This window comes from Nothoprocta perdicaria, unplaced genomic scaffold, assembly GCF_003342845.1.
Source record: "Nothoprocta perdicaria isolate Ctin4 unplaced genomic scaffold, notPer1 scaffold_350, whole genome shotgun sequence".
NCBI classification, from domain to species: domain Eukaryota; kingdom Metazoa; phylum Chordata; class Aves; order Tinamiformes; family Tinamidae; genus Nothoprocta; species Nothoprocta perdicaria.
Genome location: NW_020455589.1, coordinates 345,835 through 372,630, shown reverse-complemented (window position 1 = coordinate 372,630; position 26,796 = coordinate 345,835). Strand labels below are relative to the sequence as shown.

At 42.0% G+C, this 26,796-nt stretch overlaps 3 protein-coding genes across 6 annotated transcripts in view; 2 read left to right on the top strand and 1 right to left on the bottom strand.

Moving 5' to 3' along the window:
• The window catches only part of UEVLD (UEV and lactate/malate dehyrogenase domains), a 14,262-nt gene extending 10,311 nt beyond the window's left edge, over positions 1-3,951 (top strand). For both annotated transcript variants that reach the window (XM_026044133.1, XM_026044134.1), the window contains 3 exons: positions 417-495; positions 1,131-1,254; positions 2,493-3,951. In XM_026044133.1, the coding sequence (XP_025899918.1) occupies positions 417-495; positions 1,131-1,254; positions 2,493-2,657 (368 nt within the window). In that variant the 3' untranslated portion in view covers positions 2,658-3,951. The remainder of the gene's footprint in view (positions 1-416; positions 496-1,130; positions 1,255-2,492) is intronic.
• Positions 3,952-4,673: 722 nt separating this feature from the next.
• On the top strand, positions 4,674-17,566 carry TSG101 (tumor susceptibility 101). Of its 2 annotated transcripts, none has more exons than XM_026044136.1 (10): positions 4,674-4,762; positions 6,758-6,842; positions 8,334-8,399; positions 9,007-9,170; positions 9,500-9,626; positions 11,918-11,984; positions 12,754-12,845; positions 15,232-15,434; positions 15,754-15,993; positions 17,232-17,566. In XM_026044136.1, exons 1-10 carry the CDS (start codon positions 4,721-4,723, stop codon positions 17,319-17,321), a joined length of 1,176 nt encoding a protein of 391 aa, XP_025899921.1. In that variant the 5' UTR covers positions 4,674-4,720; the 3' UTR covers positions 17,322-17,566. The 2 variants fall into 2 exon arrangements, with proteins under 2 accessions (XP_025899921.1, XP_025899920.1); XM_026044135.1 differs by having other exon boundaries at positions 12,751-12,845.
• Positions 17,567-19,095: 1,529 nt separating this feature from the next.
• On the bottom strand, positions 19,096-25,503 carry LDHA (lactate dehydrogenase A). Of its 2 annotated transcripts, none has more exons than XM_026044156.1 (8): positions 25,474-25,503; positions 23,881-24,015; positions 22,952-23,069; positions 22,048-22,221; positions 21,647-21,820; positions 20,659-20,776; positions 20,120-20,243; positions 19,096-19,902 (listed from the first exon to the last, which is right to left on the bottom strand). In XM_026044156.1, exons 2-8 carry the CDS (start codon positions 24,004-24,006, stop codon positions 19,738-19,740), a joined length of 999 nt encoding a protein of 332 aa, XP_025899941.1. In that variant the 5' UTR covers positions 24,007-24,015; positions 25,474-25,503; the 3' UTR covers positions 19,096-19,737. The 2 variants fall into 2 exon arrangements, with proteins under 2 accessions (XP_025899941.1, XP_025899942.1); XM_026044157.1 differs by having other exon boundaries at positions 23,881-24,012; positions 25,474-25,494.
• Positions 25,504-26,796: the final 1,293 nt, after the last annotated feature.

Sequence of the window (26,796 nt, the reverse complement as noted above, 5' to 3'; positions counted from 1 at the left end):
GTGCTCTAGGTGACCCTGCGTGAGCAGGGGGGTTGGACTCGATGACCTCTGAGGTCCCTTCCAACCTTCGGCATTCTATGATTCTATGAAGACTATAGGAAATACAGACTCAAATGTTTTTAATTTGGTATAATGGCAAAGATTAGAGGTCCTGAAAAAGAAAGATAAAATATATGACAGACAACTGCTAATTTAAGAATTTTTACACATTGCTTCTTTTTGAAAACAGGTGTCTCTGGCCAGGTATTCCAGAGATTATTTTGGCAGTCAGAAAAAATTGCTAAAAAAATTTGAGTTGTGAGGAAGAGAGAAGGTTGTGAATTTTAATTTCCTCYCCTCTGTCTTTCTGCTCATAACCAACATTTAAATGCACATTTAGTGACTGAACAGTGGCTAAAATGGTTATTTCTGTCTAGTGCCTTCATGGACCAGTCGTAATTCAGCTGCCCAGCAAACAGTAGATGCTCGTAACTCGAGGGAAAAGGTGGCTAACAGGTAACATGGTTGTAAAGTTTATTTTTTTCCCTTCCATATTTAGACTCTCTGGAGCCACAAGCTTTTTCAGACTAAAGAGTTTCACATATTTTTGGGTCTGAGTGTGACTCACTTTTCTATGAATGTGTATATTAATACCACTGATTTTCTGGTAATAATACCATGCCTGTGATGATATGAGGACAAGCCAAATTTTCTAAAATAATAATGTCATATTAGAGCAGCTCGTATAATTATTAAAAAAAAAAAAAAAAAAAAAAAGTAGGCAAGCCTTCTGGCACATTAGTTCTTTTCCTCGTACTTAGTGCAGAAGCTATTTACTTTAAAGAGTAATACAAGTTAGGATCGATTTATCTGATTAAGTTAGCCATATATGATTTTATGATTCTTGACAGAGAAGTTATTACTACAGATATTACTGTTATTACTGTTATATACCTGTCATTAGTACAGGTAGAAGAAGGCTAAAAATCTCTAGCAATTCTCATTTCTTAATTTCCCAAAGAGCGAACTGTGGTTATATGGTACACGTGGTATGCCTACTTATGTTAAGCGTTTGCATTATAAAACAAAAGAAGAATGTGTCGAGTAAAATCTAAACATTATTTTTTCCCMTCATTTCCTTATTTATATAGAGCTTTGGAAGTTCTAAAAGGAAAAGGTCAGAGATCTTGGTCTGTTGGGCTCTCAGTTGCTGATTTGACTGACAGTATACTGAAAGACAAAAGAAAGGTTCATTCTGTATCCACCCTTGCAAAGGTAAATGTTATTAGTATCTCTTTCAGTTGACACTATAATGATGATATTACTGCACAGTCCATTAATTTTAACACTGTAGGCATTTCTGCTTATGCTATTCTGAAGTAGCACTATTTTCATTACTTTCTTCCGACACTGTTTTCATTACTTTCTTCCGACAGCTTTTGGCTTCTATCCACAAACATGCTAAAAAAAGTTATGTTAACCTGAAATCATTACTAAAAGTGAATAGTTTCTCAAAAAATACAAGAGCTCAGAGGGAAAACATTCAGGGTGGTAGACCAGTTGCCCTCTGTTCAAGGCTGCTGAGAGAAGGGGGGGAAAAAATCCACTTTGGTGTGGTTGTCTCAGTTTTTCAAATGTTCTGTATTGAACACAGGTTTTTCCAGAGGGACAAAAGAATGCAGTATCATTCATGTATCAGTTACGACAATTTAAAATTTGTTTTCTGTTGCTTGTTATTTGACCAGCTCTGAAACAGTTGCTTTTGGAACTACTTGATCCTCTACTTTGAGGAGAAGTGCCAAGCCATATTTAACTTAACTTAAAATTGTAAACTGGACCTTGACGGAAGTTTCATCCTAAAAGGCTTGCTTAAAGCATTAAGTCATTTCACTTGACAAAAAAAAAAACATGTAGAAACTTTTCATTGGTTACTTCTGTATACAGACTTAACAGTATTCAGTACATGGAAGTTGAACACAAAGCTATTTATCAAATACGGACACAGCTAATTTCTTATTTTCAAACAAAGGGGTTTTTTTAATGAAATAGAGAGAAATGACAAGTCTTCAGTACGAAGAGAAGTAATGTGTTTTGTGTACTAACAGAAGAGTCTTCCTGCTTGTTCTACTTTAAACTGGTTAAACTGTAWTTTGTAGTATGTTTTGTCAGCATTGTTGAAGTCTGATACATTCTTAAAGGAAAACTCCTTTAAGTGTGGCATAGTTCAAGGGTTTTAAGCTGTGCAGTAATATTTTGCACTACTTAAACCATAATTTTAGATCCGCACAGGATCTAAAATAACTGAAGTCTAAGCTATGCTAAGACAAAACATGCCATGTGATGAAATGACTTTCCTTAATGAAAATCATAGAATCATAGAATGCTTAAGGTTGGAAGGGACCTCAGAGRTCATSTAGTCCAACCYCCCTGCCAATTTACTGAAATTCCATACTTCAGATTAAAGGCAGAGCAGAAATAACTCTCTATGACAGGGTTGTTCTGTGTTGTTTCAGGGATGCTGCAATATAAACAGTGAAGTATTTTTAAGTCTACCTTGTATTCTGGGAACCCATGGAGTGATTGARATGGTGAAACTAGAAGAAGATCCCCTAGTGCTAGAGAAACTGCAGAGCAGCGCAGCATCAATTCATGACCTTCTGCAGCAACTGAAACTGTAAGCACACGGGAGGTTATGGTGTCTGCTCACAGAAGTTTGGAGGTTTGCTATGCAGAAAGCATTGCCAAGTGTGTATGGATTTCTCTATAAAGCAATAATTTAATTATTTACTTTCAAATTTCCTTTTCTTAAAGGTTTGATTAAACTATATATTCCAGGCTGCACTGTACGGCAGAAGATTCTTTAAAAGTGAAATTCTTGGTAGCCAAAAGAGGAGGGCGATGTGCAAGAATGCTTCACCTAAATTTGGGTGACTTTTGTCTGTACACTTACTGTTGATAATTATAGCTTCGTTCTTGGGTTATTATTAGCTCTTAGCCCCTCATTAGGACTCGGATATTAGGCCAGCAGCTTGCCCAGTTTTTAGAAACCCTAGTGTGCAGAGGCAGCCAAAGTTGTGACTCACTTTTAAAACCCTGCCTTTTAAAACTCTGCCTAAGGGGCTTGCCTAGAAATACAGTCATACTGCAGCTCCCCAGGGTCTGTGCTCTGGGTCTGGAGCTCTCATGCCCATTACAGGCACTGTAATGCCAGTGACCTCCCTTCTTGCTTATTAGTAGGAAAAAGAAATATAAACGCTTAATTTATTATCCTTCAAACTTGAAGTATTGCATATGAATTTCTGCCGTGTTTAATGATGTATGGGACTTTGTTGACATGACTTTTTCGCTCTTATTCTGTGAGCACTTCCRGAATATTAAAGCACCTGTGTTCGGGGGTATACAGGTGTAGCACTTGCACCCCCTGCAGCATTGGGGAAGAGCTCTTCCTCATGGGGAGGAGCTGGGATCAGGAATGGAATAAAGAAGAAAACCTCACAGTTGAGAAATGCAGATGTATCTGCAGCTCAGGCCTTACTCTGAAGCCAGTTGGTGTCAGTAAGCCCTGTATCAGACTGAGGGGGTCAGGCTAACGGGGCAGGCAACAGCTTCTGCAGCCCTTAGCCAGGAGGCAAAAAAAGCAGGATGTGCTGGCTTTAGGTTAATCCAAAAGCACATGGTGTGGAGTTAAAGGCTCCTTTCTGTTTTGAACTATCCTGATTCGTTGCACTGGTATAAGATTGTATTCGTCCTGATGAGACCTCAGCATCAAATTGCAGGGTACAAAACACAGCAGAAGAGAATTGTGGACTTTGAAGAACAGCGTTCTATAGCTAAGCTTTGAGGTCAGATGGTTTCATTATTCCTGGGGCTTTCTAAGCAGAAATAGGACTTGCATGACAGGTAAAGACTCTTTCACTTGTGCCTTATACCTGTATCTTGCAAAGTCAAGCCTGGAAGTAATGCTGGTTTTATATTGGTGTCATTATTAAGATGTAATTAAGATAAAGCCTTTTTTTAAAATATTTTCTTTTTCTTCCCTTGATGTACTTAAATGTCCTTCCCGCGGATATTTAGTGATGAGAGAGAATTACTGCTGGTTACAGAGCCCAGTGTAGCTGCTATATTTGGAGAGAGAGAGAGAGAGAGARARAAAAARGGAAAGCCAAAAACACCATGGCGGGACTCTTGGACTCTTTGTTTTTTCATCATTTTTAAAATATACTTGGAATTACAGTTTGCAGCTCGGTTCCTTGGGATGCTGTGTCTTAGTCGAGGAGCATTGCCTCAATGGGAATAGTCTGGGTGCTGCTTCCTTCATCTCTGCCTTCACCGGGATTTTGAATTGTTAAAAGCTGCTGGCTCTTTTAGGGGCTGATGGTGCGTGTGTCTTGAATAGCAAATGTATGTTATTCTGGAAGAAAAAAAAACACAAATAAACAAAGGATTATCATGGGGGAAAATAATTCTTTAAAAAGAAAGAATCAGACCAAAAAAGGCCCTTTCTAACGTGAAGCTGCCGCCGTGGCGGGCGCCGCCAGGCCCTCCTCCTGCACCAGCTCCGCGCGGAAGTGGCGTCAGGGCCGGGCGGAAGCGGCTGTCGCCGCCGGAAGCGGGAGCTGGCGGTCGCTTCCTGTTGATGTAGGGGCGGGGAGGCGCGGGCCAGGCCGGGCCGTTGGGAGGTGGCGGCGGCGACACCGACACCGTTGGCGGCGGCCGTTGGGCCGTTGGAAGCGCGGCCGCCATGGCGTTCTCCGAGAGCCAGCTCAAGAAAATGCTCGCCAAGGTAGCGGCGGGGCCGGGGCGACCGCTGCAGGGGCCGTGTGCGCCCCGCGGCGCGGCGGGGCTCCCTCCCCGGGCCGGGAGCCGCGCGGAGGCGGAGCGGCCGCCCGGAGCGGAGCGGAGCGGGCCGGGCCGGGCCGAGCTGGGCGGCGAGCAGCGGGAGGGGAGCCGCGCTTGGCCGGACGCGGCCGTCGGGCTGGGCCCGGGGAGGTCTCCGTGCGGGGGCATCGTTGTGTGTTAACGGCTGCCCCCTTCCCTGGGTCCCCATGCCTCGGGAGGGCTCGGCTGTTTTGTCCTTTTAGTGGGGGTGAGAGGAGGGAGGGCCGGTCAGCGGTGTGTTTCGGGAAGATAAAGCACCGGGCAGAGCGGGCGCAGCTGCTGCAGGGGTGCCCGGAGCTTCCCAGAGAGGCGTGCTCCTCCCGTCACGGTGCCCTCCCCACGTTACAGTCCCCGTTTCTGTTGAGTTCCTGCTCCCATGAGTAATGGGAGGCCTCGGATCATTTTGTGATGAGATTCCTCTTGAAAAGTCGACTGAACGATTCCTTCTTGGACAAGGAAGTGTTCCCGGGTTGCCATCACTSGACAGACTAAGGCTTTATTATGGGAGATGCCTAGGGGTAGCTCCTCTTTGTTCCTCGATTAGTTGCTTCCTTATCCATCTCTGCAAAGTGTGGAATAGGAAATGATAGCTTCCWAGTTCCAAGAGCACAAGTGAGTCTTTGTCAAAGCAGAGGTGACCCTTAGCTATGACACTGCGTTTGATATTCTTTAACATTTGAAAGAATTTATTCCAGTACTGTTTATTGGCACGTGCTTTGGGTATCAAACTTGTCATGGTGCTGGGCCCCTTTCACGGCTGAACAAAAGAAATGCCTGCACATGTCCCTGGGATGTCTGCAGACTGGCTTTTTTATTTCCTAGAAAATGTTGGTAAGGGGCGATGTCATTTTTCTTTTTCAATGGTAAATAGCAGGAGGAATGGCCACTGCCCAGGAGCCTGTGTTTTGCTGTCTTGAAACTGTACTTCTGTGACTATTAAATTCCAAATTTTGCAGTTCTGTGGTATGAATTACTTCCTGTGCCTGTAAGAGAAAGAAAGGAAACSAGCATTATTAGTGATAATCTGCTGCCTTGAAAAGTTTGCCTTCTGGTTGAAGGATAGATTTAAAATATTTATAAATACTGTGATGCATGTATGATACAGTGAAACATACTTTGAATGCCATTCAGCAGGAATAGTCAAATGCTGCTCTTTTACTTCAGAGATACCAAGGATGGCCTTTTATTTCTTTTCTTATAGTTTTCCTTTTAATCACATTTTCTGTTGTATTGCAAATTTACAAAAGCTCCRTGAAGCCCTTTAGAGCAGTCTTTAGAGCACTTTGGGTGGTGGTTTTATATGACCAGAGGAGCGTGTGCTGGTTTTCTTTGCATTTTCTAACTGAAATAGATATAATTCAGTTTCTTGTGTCAGCTCTTAATAAACCGAGGTGAACACACCCTGCAATTTCCCATAGCGATACCTTAGTTGTGGAAAGATAGCAACTGGAATGCTACCTAATCAGGAAGTACGTTGAATTTTAACTTTAAAGGCACAGTCCATCACAGTCTTAGTTTTGATCAARAATATCTTATGTTTACCATTTTAAAGGTATACAGTAGATATTTCAATACTTGTCTTTATATGAAATATAACRTGGACTGTAGTAGAATATGAATAAAAAGGCATTTAGTAGCTTTTCCCCAATCACTTGATTTTTGGACCCAAATTTAAGAAGAAAAGCACCTTACCACTCTGTTAATGTTGGTTAAGTTACACAGAATGTATTCAGTCAGGTTATATACAGAATAATATTGTTATTCCAAAGTAAGAACAGAGAAGAATGTCTATATATGATTGCAAACTCTCATAAATTTGGATTATTCAGTAAAATAAAACTAAATTAGTTTATACTGAAGATTTAGGATCTGACTATATTCTTTCACTTTTGTTTTCCAGTATAAGTATAGAGACTTAACTGTCCAGGAAACCAGCAGYGTTATTTCTCAGTACAAGGACCTCAAACCTGTTATGGATTCGTATGGTAAGTGCAAGCAAAACAATGTATTGCACTGCTGATAGCTTAGATTAAATAGTTGTTATGGAAAAAGAAGATTAAAACTGAAATACAGAATTTGAGTCTCTGACRTTATTACTTCCTTAATAGCATAGAAGGATTGTTTAAGAAAATAAATGCTTCAACTGCGCCAAGAAGTATTACATTTTTCATAGCTCAGTCTTTACCTGACCGCCGTTAGAAGTAATTTTGTGTATTGCTAGCTAATCAGCTGCTGCTCTAGAAACTGCTGGTATCTTACAAATTCAGCTTTGCTCTAATATGAAGATATTTTTACAATTGTGTTTGCTGAAAAAGTACAGTAAGTCAGTGAATAAATTCTTCAAAAAAGTCAATTGATGCGGCAATATGTAGGACTGTGACGAGTATGTGATATAGTCATGTATATGGAAAACTGGCGTGAGGGGTTCTGTAATATAAATTAGGAGTGGTTTAAACACTCCATAACATATTTCATGGGTTAACAGTAGATTTCAGTGAGTTAAATAAAGAAGGCTCCCAGAGGCAGCTTTGAGGGCATGGTGGATGTTGCAGCCATTGAGACTGTGCTACTCCTCACTTTCTGCTATTTCCATCAGCTGTTGGATCTCTCTGTGAGCCAGTTGATCTTACTAAAATACCTATAAAAATGTGTAGTATTTTGCATTCCAAATTATTATCAAGATTAATCAGTATTAAAAGAGGATATGGACAGGTAGAAGATAAGAGTTTTAACTTGTAAAGATGCATGTCAACAGTTATCGGAGAAACAAAAATTCCTACCATGGCCAGAGAATCAAAAATAAAAGCAAAAGGGCTCCCGTCAAAACAGTGTTCACAAGTTTGCATTACAATTCAGTGCTTAAAATGCACTGAAAAAGAAAATTTTCAAGTTTATTGTATCAATAATGGAATATATTACCCAGTAAAGTCAGGTCATTTTACCTGTCTCTAAACAACATTAGCACAAAAGAACTAAAAATTGATTTATTAAGTTCAAACTTACCCTTTTCTAATAATGTAACAGATGTAATGTCTAAGGGCTGATAATTCTCAGTGCTCTTGCCAACATACTTTTTTGGAGAAATCATATAGAATTGTTTTTAATCCAAAGAAATAGTTTTTTGGAGGTTGGTTGGCTTTTGGTGTGTGTTTGAGTGTCTTTGATACTTTGTAGCAATCTGAATGTGTTTTAATTTTTGTGGTTTTATGCTGTACGTGGTCTTTGAATGACAAAACAGTTTTATTTGCATTGGGGGTAGATCGATGATATAATCAGTTATTCATTTCTCAGAAATACTTTATTTGTAAGAAATTACCAGATTGCAGGCGATCATTTACTAGCCTTTAGATCTGCAAGAGCAGAACTTCGTAAGAGGACCTTATATATTTGCAACTTTTGAAAATTTAGATTAACCAATAGATAGCTAGAACTGGAACAGAGATTAGCATAAAAGTTTAATGTTTGTTTTCTTTCAGTTTTTAATGATGGCTCATCCAGGGAGTTGATGAGCCTCAGTGGAACCATTCCTGTGCCTTACAGAGGTATGCATTTATGATCATTAATAGCATGAATTATTGTTATTATTATCGTTTTCCTAAATGACCTCAAGGGCTACTTAGATTTAGTGATTCGCCTTCACTACTTCAGTGATGCCTGTTTTCTTGAAATCCCCTGCTGGTCTAAAGTGTGATATTTTAAAGGTTTTTCTTTTTCCTATTTTTGTCGTGGAAGAAGATTTTAGTATGCAGCATTGTTGCTTCATTCTCATAGAAAACATAAGTTACAGAGTTCTTAGTCCTGCACGTTTTTCAAGGTTTTCTGTAGTGTGTGGGCTGCAAACCACTTGTTGCTGTAGTAATTCAGATATCAGGAGCTAGTGATGTTACAGTACAGAACGGCAACAAATAAGATAATGTATTGGTTGTTAATGATAAGCATAAATCACCCTTGAGCTGTTCTAAGAAATGTTGAGTTTGTGGTTGTATTTGGAGTCCTGTATTAAACAGATCATTGGTAGATTTCAGCTGCATCTGTTACTACCTCTGTAAAATTGAATTTATTGGTTTAAGTCATGTTTTAAAAATCTGATTATAAGATGAGAGCTAGAGTTGAAATAAGTTCTGAAATATTTCCRATTCTCTTTTCTAGGTAACACATACAACATCCCAATTTGCTTGTGGCTGCTGGACACCTACCCTTTTAACCCCCCAATTTGTTTTGTTAAACCCACTAGCTCTATGACAATAAAAACTGGGAAGCATGTTGATGCAAATGGGAAGATATACCTTCCTTATCTGCACGAGTGGAAACATGTAAGTGTAGCAAACCTGGAATCTTCAAATTGCTCTGTCCTGAATTTCTTCAGCTATTTAGATACCACGCAGTCAACAGCAGCCTAAGTGTTACCCTGCGTTTGATACAGACCCTCTCTGTCTCACCCCCTTCATTCTGAGCGTAGGTGCAGCTCTAGCTGCGTTCTGCTGCGTTGTGTTCAGCACCAGCTAGCCAGATGGGAATCTGTAAAGGAGTCTGTAACAGAAATTAAATGAGAGCTGGTAAAATGGCAATGTTTTATTATTTGTAACGTGTTAAGATGTCCACTACCAGTGCTCACGAGCTGCTGATTTGCTTGCCCTCCCAGCCCCAGTCTGACTTGCTAGAACTGATTCAAGTTATGATCGTGGTGTTTGGGGAAGAGCCTCCAGTCTTCTCTCGGCCTACGGTCTCACCAGCCTACCCTCCATACCAGGCAACGGGCCCTCCAAATAGTAAGTGGACGTGACTACTGATTGCTACAAACACATGAGCCTATTCCAGGGCTTCCTGGTGCCCTGCAGGGCTTGCTGATCCGTGATGCAGTCTGCTCCATTGTGGCTGTGTGTGTTGTTTTGGTGGCTAATGAACTCACCTGTGCTGTACCTGAGTTTTTTGAGCTGTGCTATAAAAGTAGTGTGTGTGTTTTGGCTTTTAGAAGGGGAAAAATGTTTCAAGTGTAGGGATGTGTGCGCATATATCTGTGACCTGTCAAAGACCTGTTCAAAGGTATCTTTAAAAAAAGAGCCTTTTTAAGGTAATTGCAYCATTTTCTTTTTCATTCTCATAATACGAGTCCTTCTGTTAAGAATATTTTTAAAACTGTCGACKTTATGCACATAAGCATACTGCTTTTATTTTCCTCCCAGACTCACTTGTTTGTATGTTTAATAACTGCTACCTGAACATGATAAAAGAATTGTCCTGATTTTCTCAGATTTTTCTCTTTCGGTACTATTTGTTATCCATTCTTGTTTTCTTGCAAATGGTTTCGAGACTGCTTTTAAGGCTATTATTTAAACTTCTAGGAGCATCTTATTTTAAATAGAGATAGATGGAAAAAGAGTTAGACAGGGGTAAAAAAATCCAAGAAAAGAAAGGGGGGAAAATCTAAGAAAACACTTTACACACRCTGGAGGGCTGGGGAGGCAGTAGATAAAATCAAGCCCAAAACTGGTAGGGGGAGCCAGTTTCCTGTGGCCTGTTTAGTGGTAGTGCAAAAGCATATGCAGTTGGGATTGCTTTTTTTCTGTACTTCTCAGAGTATGTCTATTTTGCATTGAAATATGACTTYTGTCGGATCATCGGAGTACAGCTGTAGTAGTAGTCATCATAATTCCTGAAGGAAACTTTTCACCAAGAGGATCTAACCCGTGGGAAATGTGGTAGCAAACACAGGTGGAAACTTTAGAGTTGGCTAGACTAAAAGCTGGTGCTGTTCTCTTGTTTTTGTCTTTATTTTYCAACTTGTCCAGCACTAGCCTACCTATGACAAGAGCAGTAGGCAATTCGGCAGACATGCTCTAGTTCTCAAGAACAGTGGGTGTCAGTGCAAGTATAGTTTTACTAGGGACTGTGGGCTGTATTGTACTTTAGGGAAAGCTTGTCCCCTGAAACATGGTGTTATTTTCTACTTCTATAGTCACAAATTATACTCAAGGCAACTATAACTGAAGGAATTTCAGCAAAAATACTACTATATTATTTTGTTTTGTTGCATTTTTTCCTACATTTTAATAGCTATTTGGATATTTTTTTCCCTCCTTATTTTCCAGATATATAATTTTATTTCTAAGCCATGTAAGAAATGAAGGACACAACTTTTTAAAACACTGAATCTTTTGAAAACATTCAGGAAAGCTTTTTAAAAGCTATTTATAACTTTCCTGAAATTAATACAAATATGTAGTAAGTATATTCAAATACAAATAAGTATTATTTTTATAAGAAAATGTAGAGAGTCCTAAAAATAAAATTGATAAGGCCTTAAAGCCTTAGCCATTTAAATGTGCTGATAAGAGCTTTTAAAACGTGTGACTTCTAAATGACAGAACAGATAAAAGACTGAACAGATTATTAAATGACTGATCAGTTGTTGAGAAGCCCAGCTATGCTAAGGGTGCTTCAGTTGTGTTTTCAGAGAGCAGAGAATAATGGCTGCACTGGAAAGCTGTTGTGGTGTTTTGTTTGTTTGTTTTTCTTTTTAGTTGTTGTTGGATTTTTTTTTTTTTTTAAGAAGGCTGGGAGGCAAAGCTCTTTTGAGCGTTGGGTAATCTATTATTTAAAGTAACAATTAAGAAAAAATAAATCTGTCAAASGTATTTTAGTCAGCTGTTTCAAGGATTGTGTAAGGAATTGAACTATTGTTCTCATTCCACCTGCCACTACTCCCCTAAAAAGAGCAACAGCCACCAAAAAAAAACTTAAAAGTGCTGACTAGTTTCAACCAAAGCTGAAGGGGGAGAGAAAATCTTACAAATGTAAAATCTGCTGCAGTTTCCGTGCTGCCCTTGTGCAGGYTGGCATCTGGGAGGGCTGCCAGGGGATGCAGGGCACATACCCTTGGCTTCGCTGGCTTTGAAATGATTTTTTTGATGGTGATGTTTGATTCTGCTACAGTGTATTCGTTGTTTGATAATATTCTGAAAAACATCTGACCACAGTATAAATGCGTTCCCCTTCTGTGGTCTTCCCAYATAGGAAGCTTTTCAGAAGTAGAAATTTACAGAGTTGTTGTTTTATTTAGCTTCCTACATACCGGGCATGCCAGGTGGAATCTCTTCCTACCCACCAGGACACACACCTAACCCAAGGTAAGAACCWCTTTAAAGCATGATCATTAGTATAGTGGAAGATGACACTGAATAGAACCAGACTTATTTGTATCTGGGARTACACAGATCGTGCCTATTTTGTATTTATTCTGTAGTGAATTCAGTTTTTCTTTTGAGGTTGTTGTTGTCTGTGGGTGTGTGTTTTTTTTAATTTTTTCCCCCCTGGAATATTTTGCTTACCACTACTATAAGCAGAGGTTTACCAGTGCATTACTGACTGGTTTGAATCCTTGTTCTGGTTGTGATGAAATCTGTTTTATACKTAATGCAGTAGTTGGTGCTGTGATGGTAAGGAAAATTCTGTAGACTGTGATGTTATGTCCTGTCTGACAATTGTTTCAGTGACCAAAGCAATAATGAGCTTCCCTTCCTCTCTTGAACAGGAAAGAGGCTCTCAAGAGAAGCTTCACCTTGCAATAGTGTTTTGTGCAATGCTTTTATATTTCTATAACCAGCCTTACTGTTAATAGTTCTATTAAAACTATTAGAATTGAAATTACTGTTTGTTAATAGCTTGTCTAGTGTGTTTCAGATATTTGGGGGTTTTAGAATGGCAAGGTTAAATGATTCTTTTCTATTGTTTTTGAATCTTTTGAAATGATTGAGATGTTTGTCCAGGAAATAACCAAATAGGGACTCAAAGTGAAGCCTAAGTAAATGTTTAACAGAGTAATGTAAAACTAAYATACATGAATAACTTTTTACGAATATTTACCGAACTTGAGCATGTCTTTCCTTGTCAAAGCAGCTATCCAGGCTATCCTTATCCAGCTGGGGTTCCCTTTCCAGCAACAACTAGTGTTCAGCATTACCCTTCTCAGCCTCCTCTGACAACTGTTGGTGAGTAGCTTTGACAGGATTTCTTTGCAGTGAAGCTGCCTATCAAAAACTGTATGAAAAGAGAAAAATGAGGAGAAGAGTGGTTTTGTAATTCATCGTTACAGAATAATGGCATTTAGTGAGGAAAAAATGTAACTCCAAGGAGGAATGAAATACAGTCTTAAACATTTTTGCTTATTTTATGAAAGACAACAAAAAGCTTGATTTGTCAGGTTGGATTTGTCATAGTTTTTTGAGCAGCGTAGCAGGAACTGTGTTTTGGGATAGGGGAATGTCCTTTAGTGAGCTTGGCTTGCATTTAATGAAAATATTTATTTGGAGTTTTTATTAATATCCAGCTTTTCAAATAGCCCTTTTTTCATGCCATTAATTACCTTTTTGATTCAGTTACTGCTTTGCGGGTTTAGTAAGGTCACTTCTGAAACCAGACCCCGCCTAGTAAAGGTTAAGGCTCGGTGTAAAGGTTTCAGTGCTCTCTGGGTTTAATGGCCATTTGCCATCGTGTCTTCCCCAAGCTGGGCTAAATCTGGAAGCAACAGAAAATGCTAAGGGTTCATGCTCTTTAAGAAGCTGTGTAGAGTAATTCGGCGCTCTTGAAATGGTCCCTTATGTGTGCAAAGAGCTCTTTTCTATTTGCTGTCACTTTTTTTTTTTTCTCTGAAATTTCATTGTGTTAGGCATTTTGTGGCTTTCTTTCCTCTCTCTTACTTTATTTTTCAAGTGAGTTTTGTCTAAAACCTTCCAGGGTGAGGAATATCAGAAACCAAGAAGAACTGACTGCTAGTTGTGGCTTAAACTATAAAGTAGTGCATTACAGGAAGAAAACAGTAGCTGAAATCATGTTCATATTACTTCTTGAAGTGAAATCTGATCTTCATTTTTAGTTAGGAACATGAATATAGACGAGCTGGTTACTTGCAGCCTTACGTAAGAAGCTCTGAACAGTGACTTAACTCCTTGTCCCTGGTGGTTTAAGCTGACTAGGTTAAGTTTTACTCCTCAGTGTAGGAAGCACTGTCCAGTTCTCCTTCTGATAGAAGTAGTGATGATAAATTTCTGGGTTTGTCTGGTAATCTTTGAGAGCTTTTGTTGTTGGTTCTAATAAATGATGAAATATCCATATATAAAAGGCAATGGATGACAAAATTGCAGGGGGTCCTGTTCAGTAGCAACAGGGTGAATGGCTGAAGAAATCAGACCGAGTGGAGGCATTTGCATCACTATTATAAGTTTTTTGAGTGTGATGATGCAATTGAAAGCTGAAAATTAGTATGCCTGCAATCATGTTTTTATTATTGTTACCTAAGTTGTTGTCAGTTTTCTTTTTTTTTTAGAATCAGTTGATGTAAATAATTACAGAATTTGTGTTCTTGACTAGACTAACTTGCAACAAGCATTGTATAGGGAGAATAGCTGCAGACTTGGTACCTTTATAGGTGCCATTAGCTTATTTTACAGACTGCTCTTCCTCTGCTCTCCTCCCTCCCAAGTTGAGATACCATCTTTTAAAAGGTTAAAAATGTAACATTGAGTGTATACCTACCAAAAATGGGCTAGCAGATTTAGTCCACTAGAACATTTGTATAAACCTAATGCTAATAGTGATTGACTAACATTTTTTAGCCATATAATCTTAATCTTWATAAGCAGTGTTTATTTAAAGGAAGCCTGCTTGAATAAAGTGATAAAGAATAAAGTGAATAAAGTGAATAAAGTATTTGTTTTTTCCTCCCCTGCCTACCCAGAACTTACCCCACAGTGGCTAAATGATAATGATGAAACCACTTGGGAAGTATAGATGAATCTTTTAGTCACTTGATCCTGTTCTTATATCTTCATACATGTAAAAGGGCTGTAAGATGTAATTTCACTTTTTTTTTTTTTATTGACAGTATTTTGTTAGCTCAGACAGTGTACCTTTATTTTTGTCTTAACGGCATAGTCAGTAAGCTTCAAAATTAGCATACCTACAGGCAAAATCACTGTTTTAAGCCATCTATTAAATTAATCATGATTCAGTGTGTGTTTGTGCTAATTTCTSCAGCATCTACCAGAAACTGAGTTGTCTTTTAAAGATTCAGACTAACCATATTTGTTGATTTGAGGATGGAAATAACATCCCATTTTTATATCAAAGGAAGATTTGGTATATGGGGATTAAGTGGTGGTGGCAGGGTTATATTATGGGGTTATAACATCTAATAAAAGGAATGAATGGGGTTTTGCATCTCATTGTGGGCTCTTACTGCTTCTGAAAATTATTATGGAAAAKCATTTATTATCTTTTATTCATGAAGTAGATCAATTTAGCCCTTCTTTTTTTCCAGTCAGGCCTGTATCAAAGACAGAGCAGACAGTTCATTGTTTTGTGACCTTTATTGTCCAGGCCCCAGTCGAGATGGAACCATCAGTGAGGATACCATCCGAGCCTCCCTCATTTCGGCTGTCAGTGACAAGCTGAGATGGCGAATGAAAGAAGAAATGGATCGTGCACAAGCTGAGCTCAATGCCTTGAAACGGACGGAGGAAGACCTGAAGAAAGGACACCAGAAGCTGGAAGAGATGGTAACTCGCCTGGACCAGGAAGTGGTAAGCTGAGATCCAGTAAAGCCCTGTATTTGAGCATTTCTGGTAGCGAGCAGACGCATGGGATCAATTCCTCCTAAGCATGCTCCATGTACCAAAGCTTTCAGCAATTTGCCTTAAAAATGATGTATTTCTTTCTAGATTGGGGGGTGAATGGGTGAGTGTGTGTGTGTGTGTGTGTGCGTGCATGCAGTCCAGCAAGCTGGAACTAGCAGTTACCCTAAAAGTCATTGTCCTGTTTCTGTCTCCTACAAATGTCCTTGTTCCATAGTAGAGGAACAGCTCTTAAGAGCTATGAAATAAACATCTTAAATGCTTACAGGCTGAAGTCGACAAGAGCATTGAGCTTCTCAAGAAGAAGGATGAAGAGCTCAGTTCTGCCTTAGAAAAAATGGAAAGTCAGTCAGAAAATAATGACATAGATGAAGTGATCATTCCTACAGCACCACTTTACAAGCAGATCCTCAACTTATATGCAGAGGAAAATGCCATTGAAGACACCATCTTTTACCTTGGGGAAGCACTCAGACGAGGAGTGATAGATTTAGATGTCTTTTTAAAGGTAGGCTCTTCAAACTATTAAAATACGTATTTTAAATGCCTCAASTCTGTGTTCAAGCTTAATCTTTTAGTGCTTTTTTCATTGAAGTAGAACTTGTAAATAAGGAAGTATTTATATGTTGGAACACAAATTTTAAAAGAGGAATGACAGAATTAAGATAAAGGGTCAGTTCCAAAGTGTCACTGGCATGAAGTCATTTTTTGTTAGACAGGTGCAACAGTGTCAGCATGAGCTGCTCTCCTTTGAATGTGCATCCTGATTCGGGAGGAACYAACTTGAAGGGTGACTGCAGTATCCAGTCAGCTTTCCCCTTGTAGTCCATTGATACCACTGCTGATGTGGTTGGTTGAGAGCAAGGAAATAAGGCCGAGAGAGACCTTGAGAAGGCAGCTCGCTCTATGTCTATCAGAGGTCTTCCTAGACTATTTACTCCATTCTGCTGCTGAAAGTTTTCATAATGTCAGGTCTAATAATCATAAGAATTTCTAATACTTTTTATTACCTAGTTACCTAATAATGTCAATTTATGATTACTTAACTATCTAAAATATGAAATAAAGGCTTTATTTTGAAATTTTTGTTTCTAGTGTTGTGCACTATGGACATAGAATACAGATCTGCAGCTATTTTGAAAATACTGAAAATATTTATGAACTTGCAATTAAGCTTCCTGTTTTCTTCTCTGTAGCAGTAATTAATATTGCTACAGGATCTGGAAAGTGTAGTCTCCATATGGTAACAAATGTTACCAGTTCTTCCTTTTCCTAATAGTTGAATTTCCCCAAAATTTGCTGTTTCAACTTTACTTTTAAGGTCTGGTGTGCAGTGCATACTGCATACTGCTTTGTTATGTAGCTCACTAGTTAAATTTATTGCTGTTAAAAGAACTGCTTTCCCTCCCACAGGAAGTGCATGAGTGTTTGACTTCCATTTCATCTTGAAGTACATGGGGCTTTTTGTTTTGTTTTTTTTTACTTTGTAAAGAATATGTTAAGAGCTAATAATCACTAAAAATATGCTATAATCATTGCATTTGGTAGTCACTTGCAACTTATCCGAAGCCAAGAAGATGCCATGAATTAATGCATTTAGTACCTCAAAAAAAAAACCCTAAGTCTAATTGAGTTATGCGATGTGTCATACTTTCAAAATTTGTATTGCTGTATAAATATTGTCGTTTCAGAGTGTTTACAGTTGGTAACTGCATTTTTTTATTTCTTTTTTTTTAATTTCTGCAGCATGTGCGTCTTCTGTCTCGCAAGCAGTTCCAGCTGAGGGCGTTAATGCAGAAAGCAAGGAAGACTGCTGGACTCAGTGACCTCTACTGAATTCTCAGACTTGAATGGAGGAGTTAGATTTCCTCTTGAAGCAGCCACTCTCTTGATCTTTCTCTTAATCAGTAGATGCCCAGGTTAAGTTATTACATCATTCAAGTGTAAGATATTTTGAATCAATAATATATTTTCTTTTTGGTAAAGACTAGCTTTTATTAATGCACTTTCTATTTCCTGTACTCTTTGTGCTGGTGGACTTAACGCTGAATAAAACTTGTTGCATATTTTCTTCCTCTACAGAGATGTGTGCAGCGCGCTGTCTCTACAAACAGGSCCAGCTTATGCAGTGGCAAGTTAATCAGACCTTTATTTTTCTTCTGAGCCCTGGAAGATATTTCAATGTCCCAAATCAGAAAAAAATATTATGTATGTWTGAGTGCAGCTAAGCTTTGTAACAGCCAGTGAAAGCCAGAAACTCAAAATTTCAAGACTCTATTGGATCTTGCTGTTGACATCTAGGGATTCTGTTTTTTTGAAGTGATCTTGGGCTTGCTTTACATCCAGTAGTGGTCAGTGTGGGATATTAGACATCTTTCTGTGAGACATAAGAAAGTAACTTGAAAAAATGATTAAACATGGCATAATCTSTAAAAGAGAGGGCCGTGTGCAGGCGAGCATCCTCTGGTGTGACCTACCTCGGTGGTTCACAGTGCTACTGTGTCACTCGGCAGCAACCGGCTGCTCTCCTTGTCTGGTGACCTGTGTGGGTTGAGGCCTGGCACTGCAAGCTTGAAACCTGGTGTCTTGGTCTGATCCCATTGTACCCGTGTAACAGCAATCAGTCTGGCTCAGACATGCATGTTTAAGGCTTTTCATGTTGCAGTTGCAGCTGAAAAGTTCCTCTGGAAAAGCCTGTCAGGGCTTTGTCTAGTAAAGGTCAAGTCCTGTGCATCTTCTCAAAGCTTTGAAGATGGAAATGACTTCRTGCCCTTATCTTGTTACCTGTGTGAAACCTCACTGTTTGTGGTCAATATATTCATGCTGTTATTCCAGGTGCTAGCTTTAGTCATGTGGATCTAAAAGAAAGGTGTACAGTAAAGTGCAACTTTTCCTTTGTTACTTCAGTTACTTCTCCCCTCATCCCCYTACAAATAATTATAAATTATTTTGTTGTGAGCAGTACCTACCTTAGAGGTCTACTTTTGACTTAATCCAGTGATATTCCTAAACTGTAGTATATGTTCTGATAAAGGAAAAAGGCCTCTTTGTTAAGTATTTGTGACAGGGAAGGTAATTAATTCTTCTTTTTCCCCATCTAGCGTGTACTTAGACATAACTTGGTGATAGCTTCTCTGCAGAGCTGCTGCTCTGAACAGTGCAGTAATTCCAGAGGAGCTGCTGCTCTGCCCTGGCAGCAGCTGTTTATGGATGTCATGCACAAGATAAGGGGGAATTTGTTCCTACATGTACCTTTGTGCATAAAGGTAAGGAATACAGCCCAAAGGAGCGGTGTGAAGTGATTCTCCCCTCAGCTACGATAGTGCCAAGGAAGAGGTTCTGTTGACATAACGATGAGGATCAAATTTAAGTCCTGTGTATTGAACGCCCCTCGTGCTCTCCCCTCTCTGGTGTAAGTTCTCTACACAAAGTAACTAGAGCCCACAGCAGAGTAGCTGCCCATGTAACTGTTACATGGGTGATGTCTGAGTTAGTGAGAGTAAGGAAATAGGTGATGTTTTTGAACAATGTAATTGATGCCTTCAACTAGAGCTGGGTGGTGGAGGTACACGCCCTATACCAAAAAAAACCAAGAGACTGAARTAACAGTTCATGATTTATTTGGTGTTGGAGCTGGTGCTACAGTTGGACAGCCGTTGTCTTGTTGCATACAGAGACATTAGGATTTTATATAATACGCTTAGGAAACAGAYTTACAACTGTTCTGATAGAGTACACAAAAATAAGGATCTCTAAAAAAGTATACACAAAAATTCCAAAGCAGTGTTAGGAAAATATATTTGGACCTACCAACAGTGAAATATATAAGCTATTCAAGTGGCAGAGAAGGTTGGTCAGTTGGTTTGACAATCCTTTAACTGCAAGAGAAGTCTTTGGTTTCACACTGTGTAATAACCAGTTACCTGTTGTTCTGGACCAATATTAAACAGGTGGGAAAAAGGCAGAGGGTTTTCTAGGCAGTGCTGTTCTGAATGCTGGATTTAYGTCACACCACTTCACCATACAAGATTGGGTTGTTACCTAGCTCTGGTTAGGATCGTGAGTATTTGTGAACAGGGGAAAACCCTAGAGTAGTTTCCTAGCACTAGCTTCAGGAAACTGATTTGTTCAGGTTTTAATTTGTGTTCTATTTGAGATGCATACATTGAAGGATTTGACCTACTTGGAAAGTGCAACGCAAGACAAACCACTAAATCCATTGAACTGCCAACAGTGAACTGCTTGGCCAAATCTAGAACTGTAGTTCCTTCTGGATTCCCCAGAGTGTGTCTGCACTCTTCCGTAACTTGTCCTCTTCCTCAGGTTTTAGGGTCATCTTTATTACATCAGTGATGCCATGGCTGCCCAGTACACAAGGAACACTTAGGAAGACATCGTCTTTTATTCCATGCATGCCCTGAAAAGCATAGAAGGAAAGGCTAAGTCCTCTAGATATCTATTTGATATGCTATTCGATCTATAAAGCTTAAATAAGTGTCAGGTTCTGGAATTTCTGGAAATAGGTGTTAACCTAGAAAGTTACCACTCACCTTCAGAGCCTCCAAGTTTAATTTTCATTATGGCAGAAAAATTGAGGGCCAGGGGATGGGCTGAAAGGATTTAGGGCTGCTCACCTTAACCATTGTAGAGATGGGATGCACTCTCCTTAAGTTCTTCATAATAGTTTCAGCTAAATCTGCCACTGAAAGGCCAATCGCCCACGATGTGTAGCCCTTCAGTTTGATAACCTCATAGGCACTGCAGAGACAAAGTTACATACTGAAAAATAAAGAGCATCCACTGGACTATATTAAAGTTTTAAAGAAAATATCTTTGGAAATGCCAAAGAGAATGTCTTAAACACCAGAATTTTCCCTGACTTGCTGACAGGACTGAAATAAAACACAGACCAGTGAAAAATCCTATCCATGATTCCTCCCAGTAATACTGTATGCTTSAAGTTGAAGCAGTTCCTCAACTTTAAATTCACTAAATTGGAAAATCTTTTTCTGCCAAATCTATGTTACTGCTTCATTACTGTCTAATACGTATTACTTAAAACATTACTTCAACCTGTATTATTTCTGTGTTTTCATATTCACTATTATGGTATTTACAAAAGATACGAATATTGCATTTCAGAGATGTTATAGTTTGGGGAAAGTTGATTTACCTGTCCACCACCTGCTTATGGACCTCCTTCCAGTGTTCCTTRTCTGCATCGGTTCCCATGTCGGGATGAAGAGCCTTCAGGGAGACGCCAGCAACGTTCACTCCGCTCCAGACAGGTACTTAGAGTTGCACAAAGATTAGTCATCTCACAAAGTCAAGAATCTCCCCAGCCACAAGAAAAACCTCACTCTTATGGGGCAAACATAGGACATATGTAATATAGGGCAAATTGAACTAGATACAAGTGTCACTGTTTTAGGTGTGTCTTTGAGTACGTAGTATGGCCTATGGGCCCAAATCATATGATGGGATAATAATCTAGGAGCAAACAAGCATCTTCCTTTATACATGATGTTGCTGGGTTTGAAAATATCTTGTTTAGATGTTGTACTTTACTGAAGTTGAACTAATATGGCGCAACTCTGTATTTTGCAAAGGCTTCTCCAAGGAAGATGGATTCTGAAGAGCCCTGTTGGGTGCCTGGAAGCAAGCAGTGTTGCTGAGCTGCTGCTAGGAGGAGCGCGGGTTAAATAAGGGGAACGTTGCTTCTTCTCCCCTCCTYGTCTAGACTTGACCCTGCACTTCTATTCCTAAATATAGTTCTTGGAGTAAAATGAGAGATACCAGTGAAGACAACTACCAGTAGACCTAGTCCAGATCCCTGAGAGTCACTTGCAGAGAACGCCACTCTCCTGCTGCCCTTTTTTTTTTTTTCATGGCAGGAGGATTGGAGCAGGGGAGCTATGGGGACAACCTAGCCCTAGAAAATGTTGGCCTCCTTAGGTTTCAGTAATGACCTTTTCCAAGCAGAATAACTCAAGTTAAATTTAGAACATCTAGGGTTACTGTATGCTGCAGAAGTGTTAAAGTCAGGCTTGCATTAAATTGCTGCAGCGAAAAGATTTTTGAGTGTTTTCTTGCTAAAGGTTTTGCATGGAATGCTTCTTGCAAACCACATATAGCAAGAGATGGCCAAAATTTACACTTACCACTAGAGTCTCCATGCTCTCCGACAATCCATCCGTGGCAGCTCAGGCAGTGGATGCCCAGTCTTTCTCCCATGAGGTAGCGGAAGCGGGCAGAATCAAGATTGCAGCCGCTGCCAATAACACGGTGTTTGGGAAAGCCACTGATCTTCCAGGCCACGTAGGTCAAGATATCCACTGTGAGGGGAACAGGGAAGATAAGTGCCTCTRATGAACAGTTCTGCTCTTGCTCAGAGAAACACATTTTTGAGTGAGAAGGAAGATGACACATCTTGCTATGTGTGTGTTTGACACCAGCATTTTCTGTAAGTCTATGCTTGGTCTTATTAATATGTTATCAGCACGTTGCTGGGGAAAACATTTGTTTTAAGCCAAGGCGTTCAGGTAGGCAGTGCAGGACAAACCTGGGTTTGAGACGATAAGCAGCTTGCAATCAGGACTGTATTTAACGACGTTGGGAATGATGAACTTGAAGATATTCACATTGCGCTGGACCAGGTTAAGGCGGCTCTCTCCTTCTTGCTGGCGGGCGCCAGCAGTGACAATGACCAGCTTAGAGTGGGCGGTCACACTGTAATCTGCAGACAAAAGGCTGTGTGTTAAATGAGCTCTTTCTAAATGTGGTTCAGAACAGGAGTTCTGTTTCTCTTAACATGGATACCCCATTTTCTCACATCAGAGTGCTGACCCGAGACTTAGCTTCCACAGGACATTAGGGACTTTCTCTGAGAATGTCTCATTGGCCCAAGTGGCAACCTTGGGGGSATGTTACAGTGCAGATGGGTAGACAGGCAATGGCACTGCGTGCTTCTCAAGCATGGAGCTGCATCTGGCTGTATAGAGGGATGGCATACAGTGTAAGTACTGCGTGGAAGACAAGGTGTGAGGGGCTCTGCTGTCATAACCTGTTACCTATGGGCATAGGAGTCACACAGTAACTGAGGCATTTGCCCCAATTAAGTTGCTGTTAAGCTTAAAGCGGTCAGATGTTTGTAGCCAGCAGGTAAGCACCAGCACATTCAGGGCTAACGGTGTGGTAAAACTGTCACAGATTCAGGAATACATTAAGATGGCAGAAGCTTTTTAGTACTGAGTGTCCAACTCCAGGACAGAGCAATACCCAGCTAGACAAGTTTTAGCAAGGCATATAGCACTGAATGTCAGTTGACTACTATTTCTCCAGAAACAGAAATTAAAAGAGCTTTCCTTTTTAGGATTAGGAGGACAGACTAAGTGCCAGACTTGGATGAGCAGTCTGATATCTGAAGCAGTTGCCTCTGTTTGGAAGTGCTCAGTATAGCTACTTGCCTTTGCCAGAAACAATCTTGGGTGTTCTGAGGAAGAGGCTGCCATGCTGGAGATCCAGCATCTCTCCTTTGAGCTTGTCCTCCACAACATCAACCAGGGCAAGTTCATCAGCCAGATCCTACAAGAGACCAGGATTAAAGAGTAAGTCAGTCTGTTACCTCTCTGTCCTCACTATTCCTTTTATTCTTTTTGTTAATTAAAAAAAAAAGTAATCTAGCTCACCTAGATCCCTTTTTTTTTTTTTCCCCCCATTAACTTAAAATACTCTTCTGGGTTATTCACTCTATTGAGCTAGTTTTGTACTGTTTCCATATCCACATTTTATGTGCAATAGTCATACAATTCAACACACCAAAATGATGAGGAGTAACTGAACAGCTGTTCCCACATAAGCAAATTTGGAGTAAAGGAAAGCCAGCTTGGTGTAGTTACTGTATTTCCAGTATAATTCAATACAGAGGTCAAGTCACTCAGAGTACTTAAAACTTTTTTCCAGGTCACTCTATAATAAACTATTCCATGAGTCAGTCTTCAGCAAAATGCCTTCTTTATTCCAGACTTTTCATATATATATATATATATATATATATGTATGTATGTATGTATGTTTGGAATTCTAAAAGCTTCCATTTACCTGCTTGGGAAGGAATTTACAAGTCATTTGATGGTAAATGCAATTCCTAGGTCAAAATACACAAGAGTATATTGTCTGATGTTGTGCAAAGGTGGTTACAGAAAGAACGAGTTTGAAGTTTGCTGCTTCATTTCAGACCCCAGGAAGGGGAATGTACAACCAGAAGGCCTGCTTTGTGCACTAGCCCAGTTAGTCTTAGAGAGGAGATTACTTCTCACTGCCTACCTATTCTGCACTTCTTTCTGGCCTCAGGTAGCCCCMCCTTGTGCTGCTTCATCTGAAGCTTGCGACTTACCCTCATCAGAATGCTGATGGCACAGGCCATGCCCACAGCACCCACTCCAACCACGGTGATCTTGTTGTGGGCATGAGGATGCTCCTCTTTGTGCACATGGTGGATGAGATGATCCTTGAGAGACATGTTGCACTGCTGAGAGGAAAGCAGACTCTAACTTCTCCGCGTATTGGAGCTTTCACTCACCCCRTAATGTTTGTATAAAGCAAGTGGATCTTAACTACAGCAAGGCAAGAACATGAGTACAAATTGCAGCCCCAAACTATCTGGCAGTACTGCCTCTATCTAGCAGCCTGATTYAATTTTGGAATAAAATTTTGGTAGGAATCCATTGTTCAAGTAAGCTTGCTGACGCTTGCCCTCAAGTGCTGCCCAAGAAGCCTTGATAGCTGACGGCGCTCTAGCAGCATAGGCAGAATGCTGAACAACCATCCATATTAGACTGAGTCATGGGAAGCCATTTTAGTTCTTCTAGGCACCGCAGAGCTTGGCAGTCTGCTGTCTGCTGCACTGAAAGCCAGCCTCTGTCCACCCCTTCCCACAAGTGCACTTTGATCCATAAAATTCTCTCTTTTGCTTTATTTTAAGTTGAAACCRCACAGTGGTGAACCAAGGCACCCAGTCCCTTGTAGATCCCTAAAGCTGAGTACCCCTTGTTGGCATTAGCATCATACCCAACTTGGTCAGCGACTGGCTGCAGTGCAGCCTGGTTCTGGGGGCTCTAATCTGCAAGAGCTCCAGGGGTTCTCAGAGGGCACGCACRGCGTTGAAGGATGGAGCAGTGGCTGCCGTGTCCATGCAAAGCCAACGCGCCGCTCTCCCGCTCAGGGCTGCCTTGGCTGCCCTCCAGTCTCTCTGTGCCCCGAGGAGCCTGGGCCACAGACCRCCTTGCAGATGGATGCAAGTATAGACGTGACCTGATCCTAGCCAGCACAAAACAGGCSTAACCTGTGCGGAGCAGCAAGGGGCCACCATCCAGTATGTGCAAAGCGAGAAGCTTCTCTCGCGTGTATTAAGGTGGCAGGAGCTGTTGGCCTTTGCTTGCGGCCCTAGAGAGCCTGCAGAAGCACAGGCCAATGCGGCGTGCAGGCGCCGCGGGCCGAGCCCTGGCYGGGCGCTGGGAGCGGCAGGGCTGGCGAGCTGCACTGGTGCAGGCACCCAGCGCAGCCYGCACAGTGCAGCCCCAGCGTTTGGGTACAGGAAGCGGCGCAGGGCACGGCAGCAGCTGGGCGCCCCAGCAGTGCCCGCAGCTCCAGAGAGTGGCTTGTAGAGCAAGGCTTAGCGCCTGGCAGCCCTGAGCGGTGCGCCCTGCCGCGGCGGGCTGGGTGGCCGGGGCTGCTCTTAGCTCAGAGCGGGCGCCGCTTTCCCCTCCGTCCCAGAGCAGCGAGCGAGCTCACGCCAAGGCAGGCGAAAGGAAAGAGGAAGAGGAGTCTGGTGTGCCCAGTGCCCCGACCTCCCTTCGCACCGCTCCTCAGCAGGCTGAAGTCCAGGGCTGCGCCTGCCTCGCGCTCCGCCAGGTCCCCCGCGCGCCCGAGGGCAGCGCCCCGCTCTCCCCTGCCCCCGGGCAGCCCCCGCGGCGGCGCTCGCGCCTACCCGGTGTCCTGAGTGGAGCGCGGCGGTGGTGGCGGCGGCGCGGGGAGGCGGCCGGCGCCTTAAGTAGGGCCGGGCGGCTGACGTGCGCTGGGCGGGCGGCCGCGCCGGTGGGGACGTGCCCGCCGACACGTCGGGGTGGCGGCGGAGGGGGAGCCGCGGCGGGCGGCGCCCGYGATCCGGCCACACCGGCGCCCGCAGCAGCCCGCTCCATAGCGCGCGCTAACGTTCCCTCCTTAACGGTGGACAGCCCRCTGCCCAACGGTCACTGACGGCCCGTTCCGTAACGGCTGGTCCCGAACGGTCGCTCCTAAGAGCCAGGTCATAACGTTCAGTCCCTAACGGTCACTCTCTAGCGGCTGATCCCCAACAGTCGCTCCTAAGGGCCAGCTTGGAACGTTCAGTCCCTAATGGTCAGTGCCTAACGGTCACTCCATAAGGGCCGCTTTGGAACGTTTGCTCCCCTAACGGCCAATCCACAACGGTCACTCCGTAACGGCCACTTCGGAACGTTTGGTCTCTGAGGGCTGCTCCCTAACGGCGGCTCGGTACCGGCCGACCTGGCGCACGGTGAGAGCCACAGCGGGYGGCTGTGCCATGGGGAGCAGCCGGCCCTTGCGGTACTGCAGAGCGGGGCCTGAGGGRGTGAAGGGGAGCTGGGAGCGCCGGGAGGCTGCCCCACCGAGGGCCTGGGATCCACGCTGCTGCCCACCCCCTCCTGCTCCCGCTCCGTGCCGCCTCGGGCCGCCTGGGCGCGCGCCCCCTCCTTGTGGCCGCTCTYGTCCGGGGCCAGAGATCTGCTTCCAATTTCCATCTGTGTCTCCAGGCGTTTGTTTTGTCCGAGGCATCGTGCTCTGCTGTTGATTTCCTGTGTTTTTCTTTTCCCTGAGTGTTTACATATTCCCCCTCATGCTCTTGTTTTTAGTTACATAAGCTGAACCACATCAACCCTGCATGATACAAGCTCTCCATGCTGTGGTCTRTGTGGCATCCTTCCTGTGGGCATCTTCTCATCTGAGTTATCTTCTCCTGAGAAGATGCAACATGCAGGACTTTAGACAGTCGTCTCACTCCCATATATGAATACTAACAATTTCCTGTCATTGCTGAATACACGGTGACTGRGCTCTCATTTGTCTTTCAGAGTCATGCACCCTGGCAGCTCCTTATCACCCTGTGGTTAGTAGCAGCCCAATCTTTTTCCTCTTCACTCCTTTGCAAGCCTCCTTGCAAGGCTTCCATTCCAAGTCCACTTCCATTCCAAGTGAACTTGAAATGCCTGCCCCTGTGGCCCTTTTCAGGGTCTGGGGATCAAGACTGTCTCGT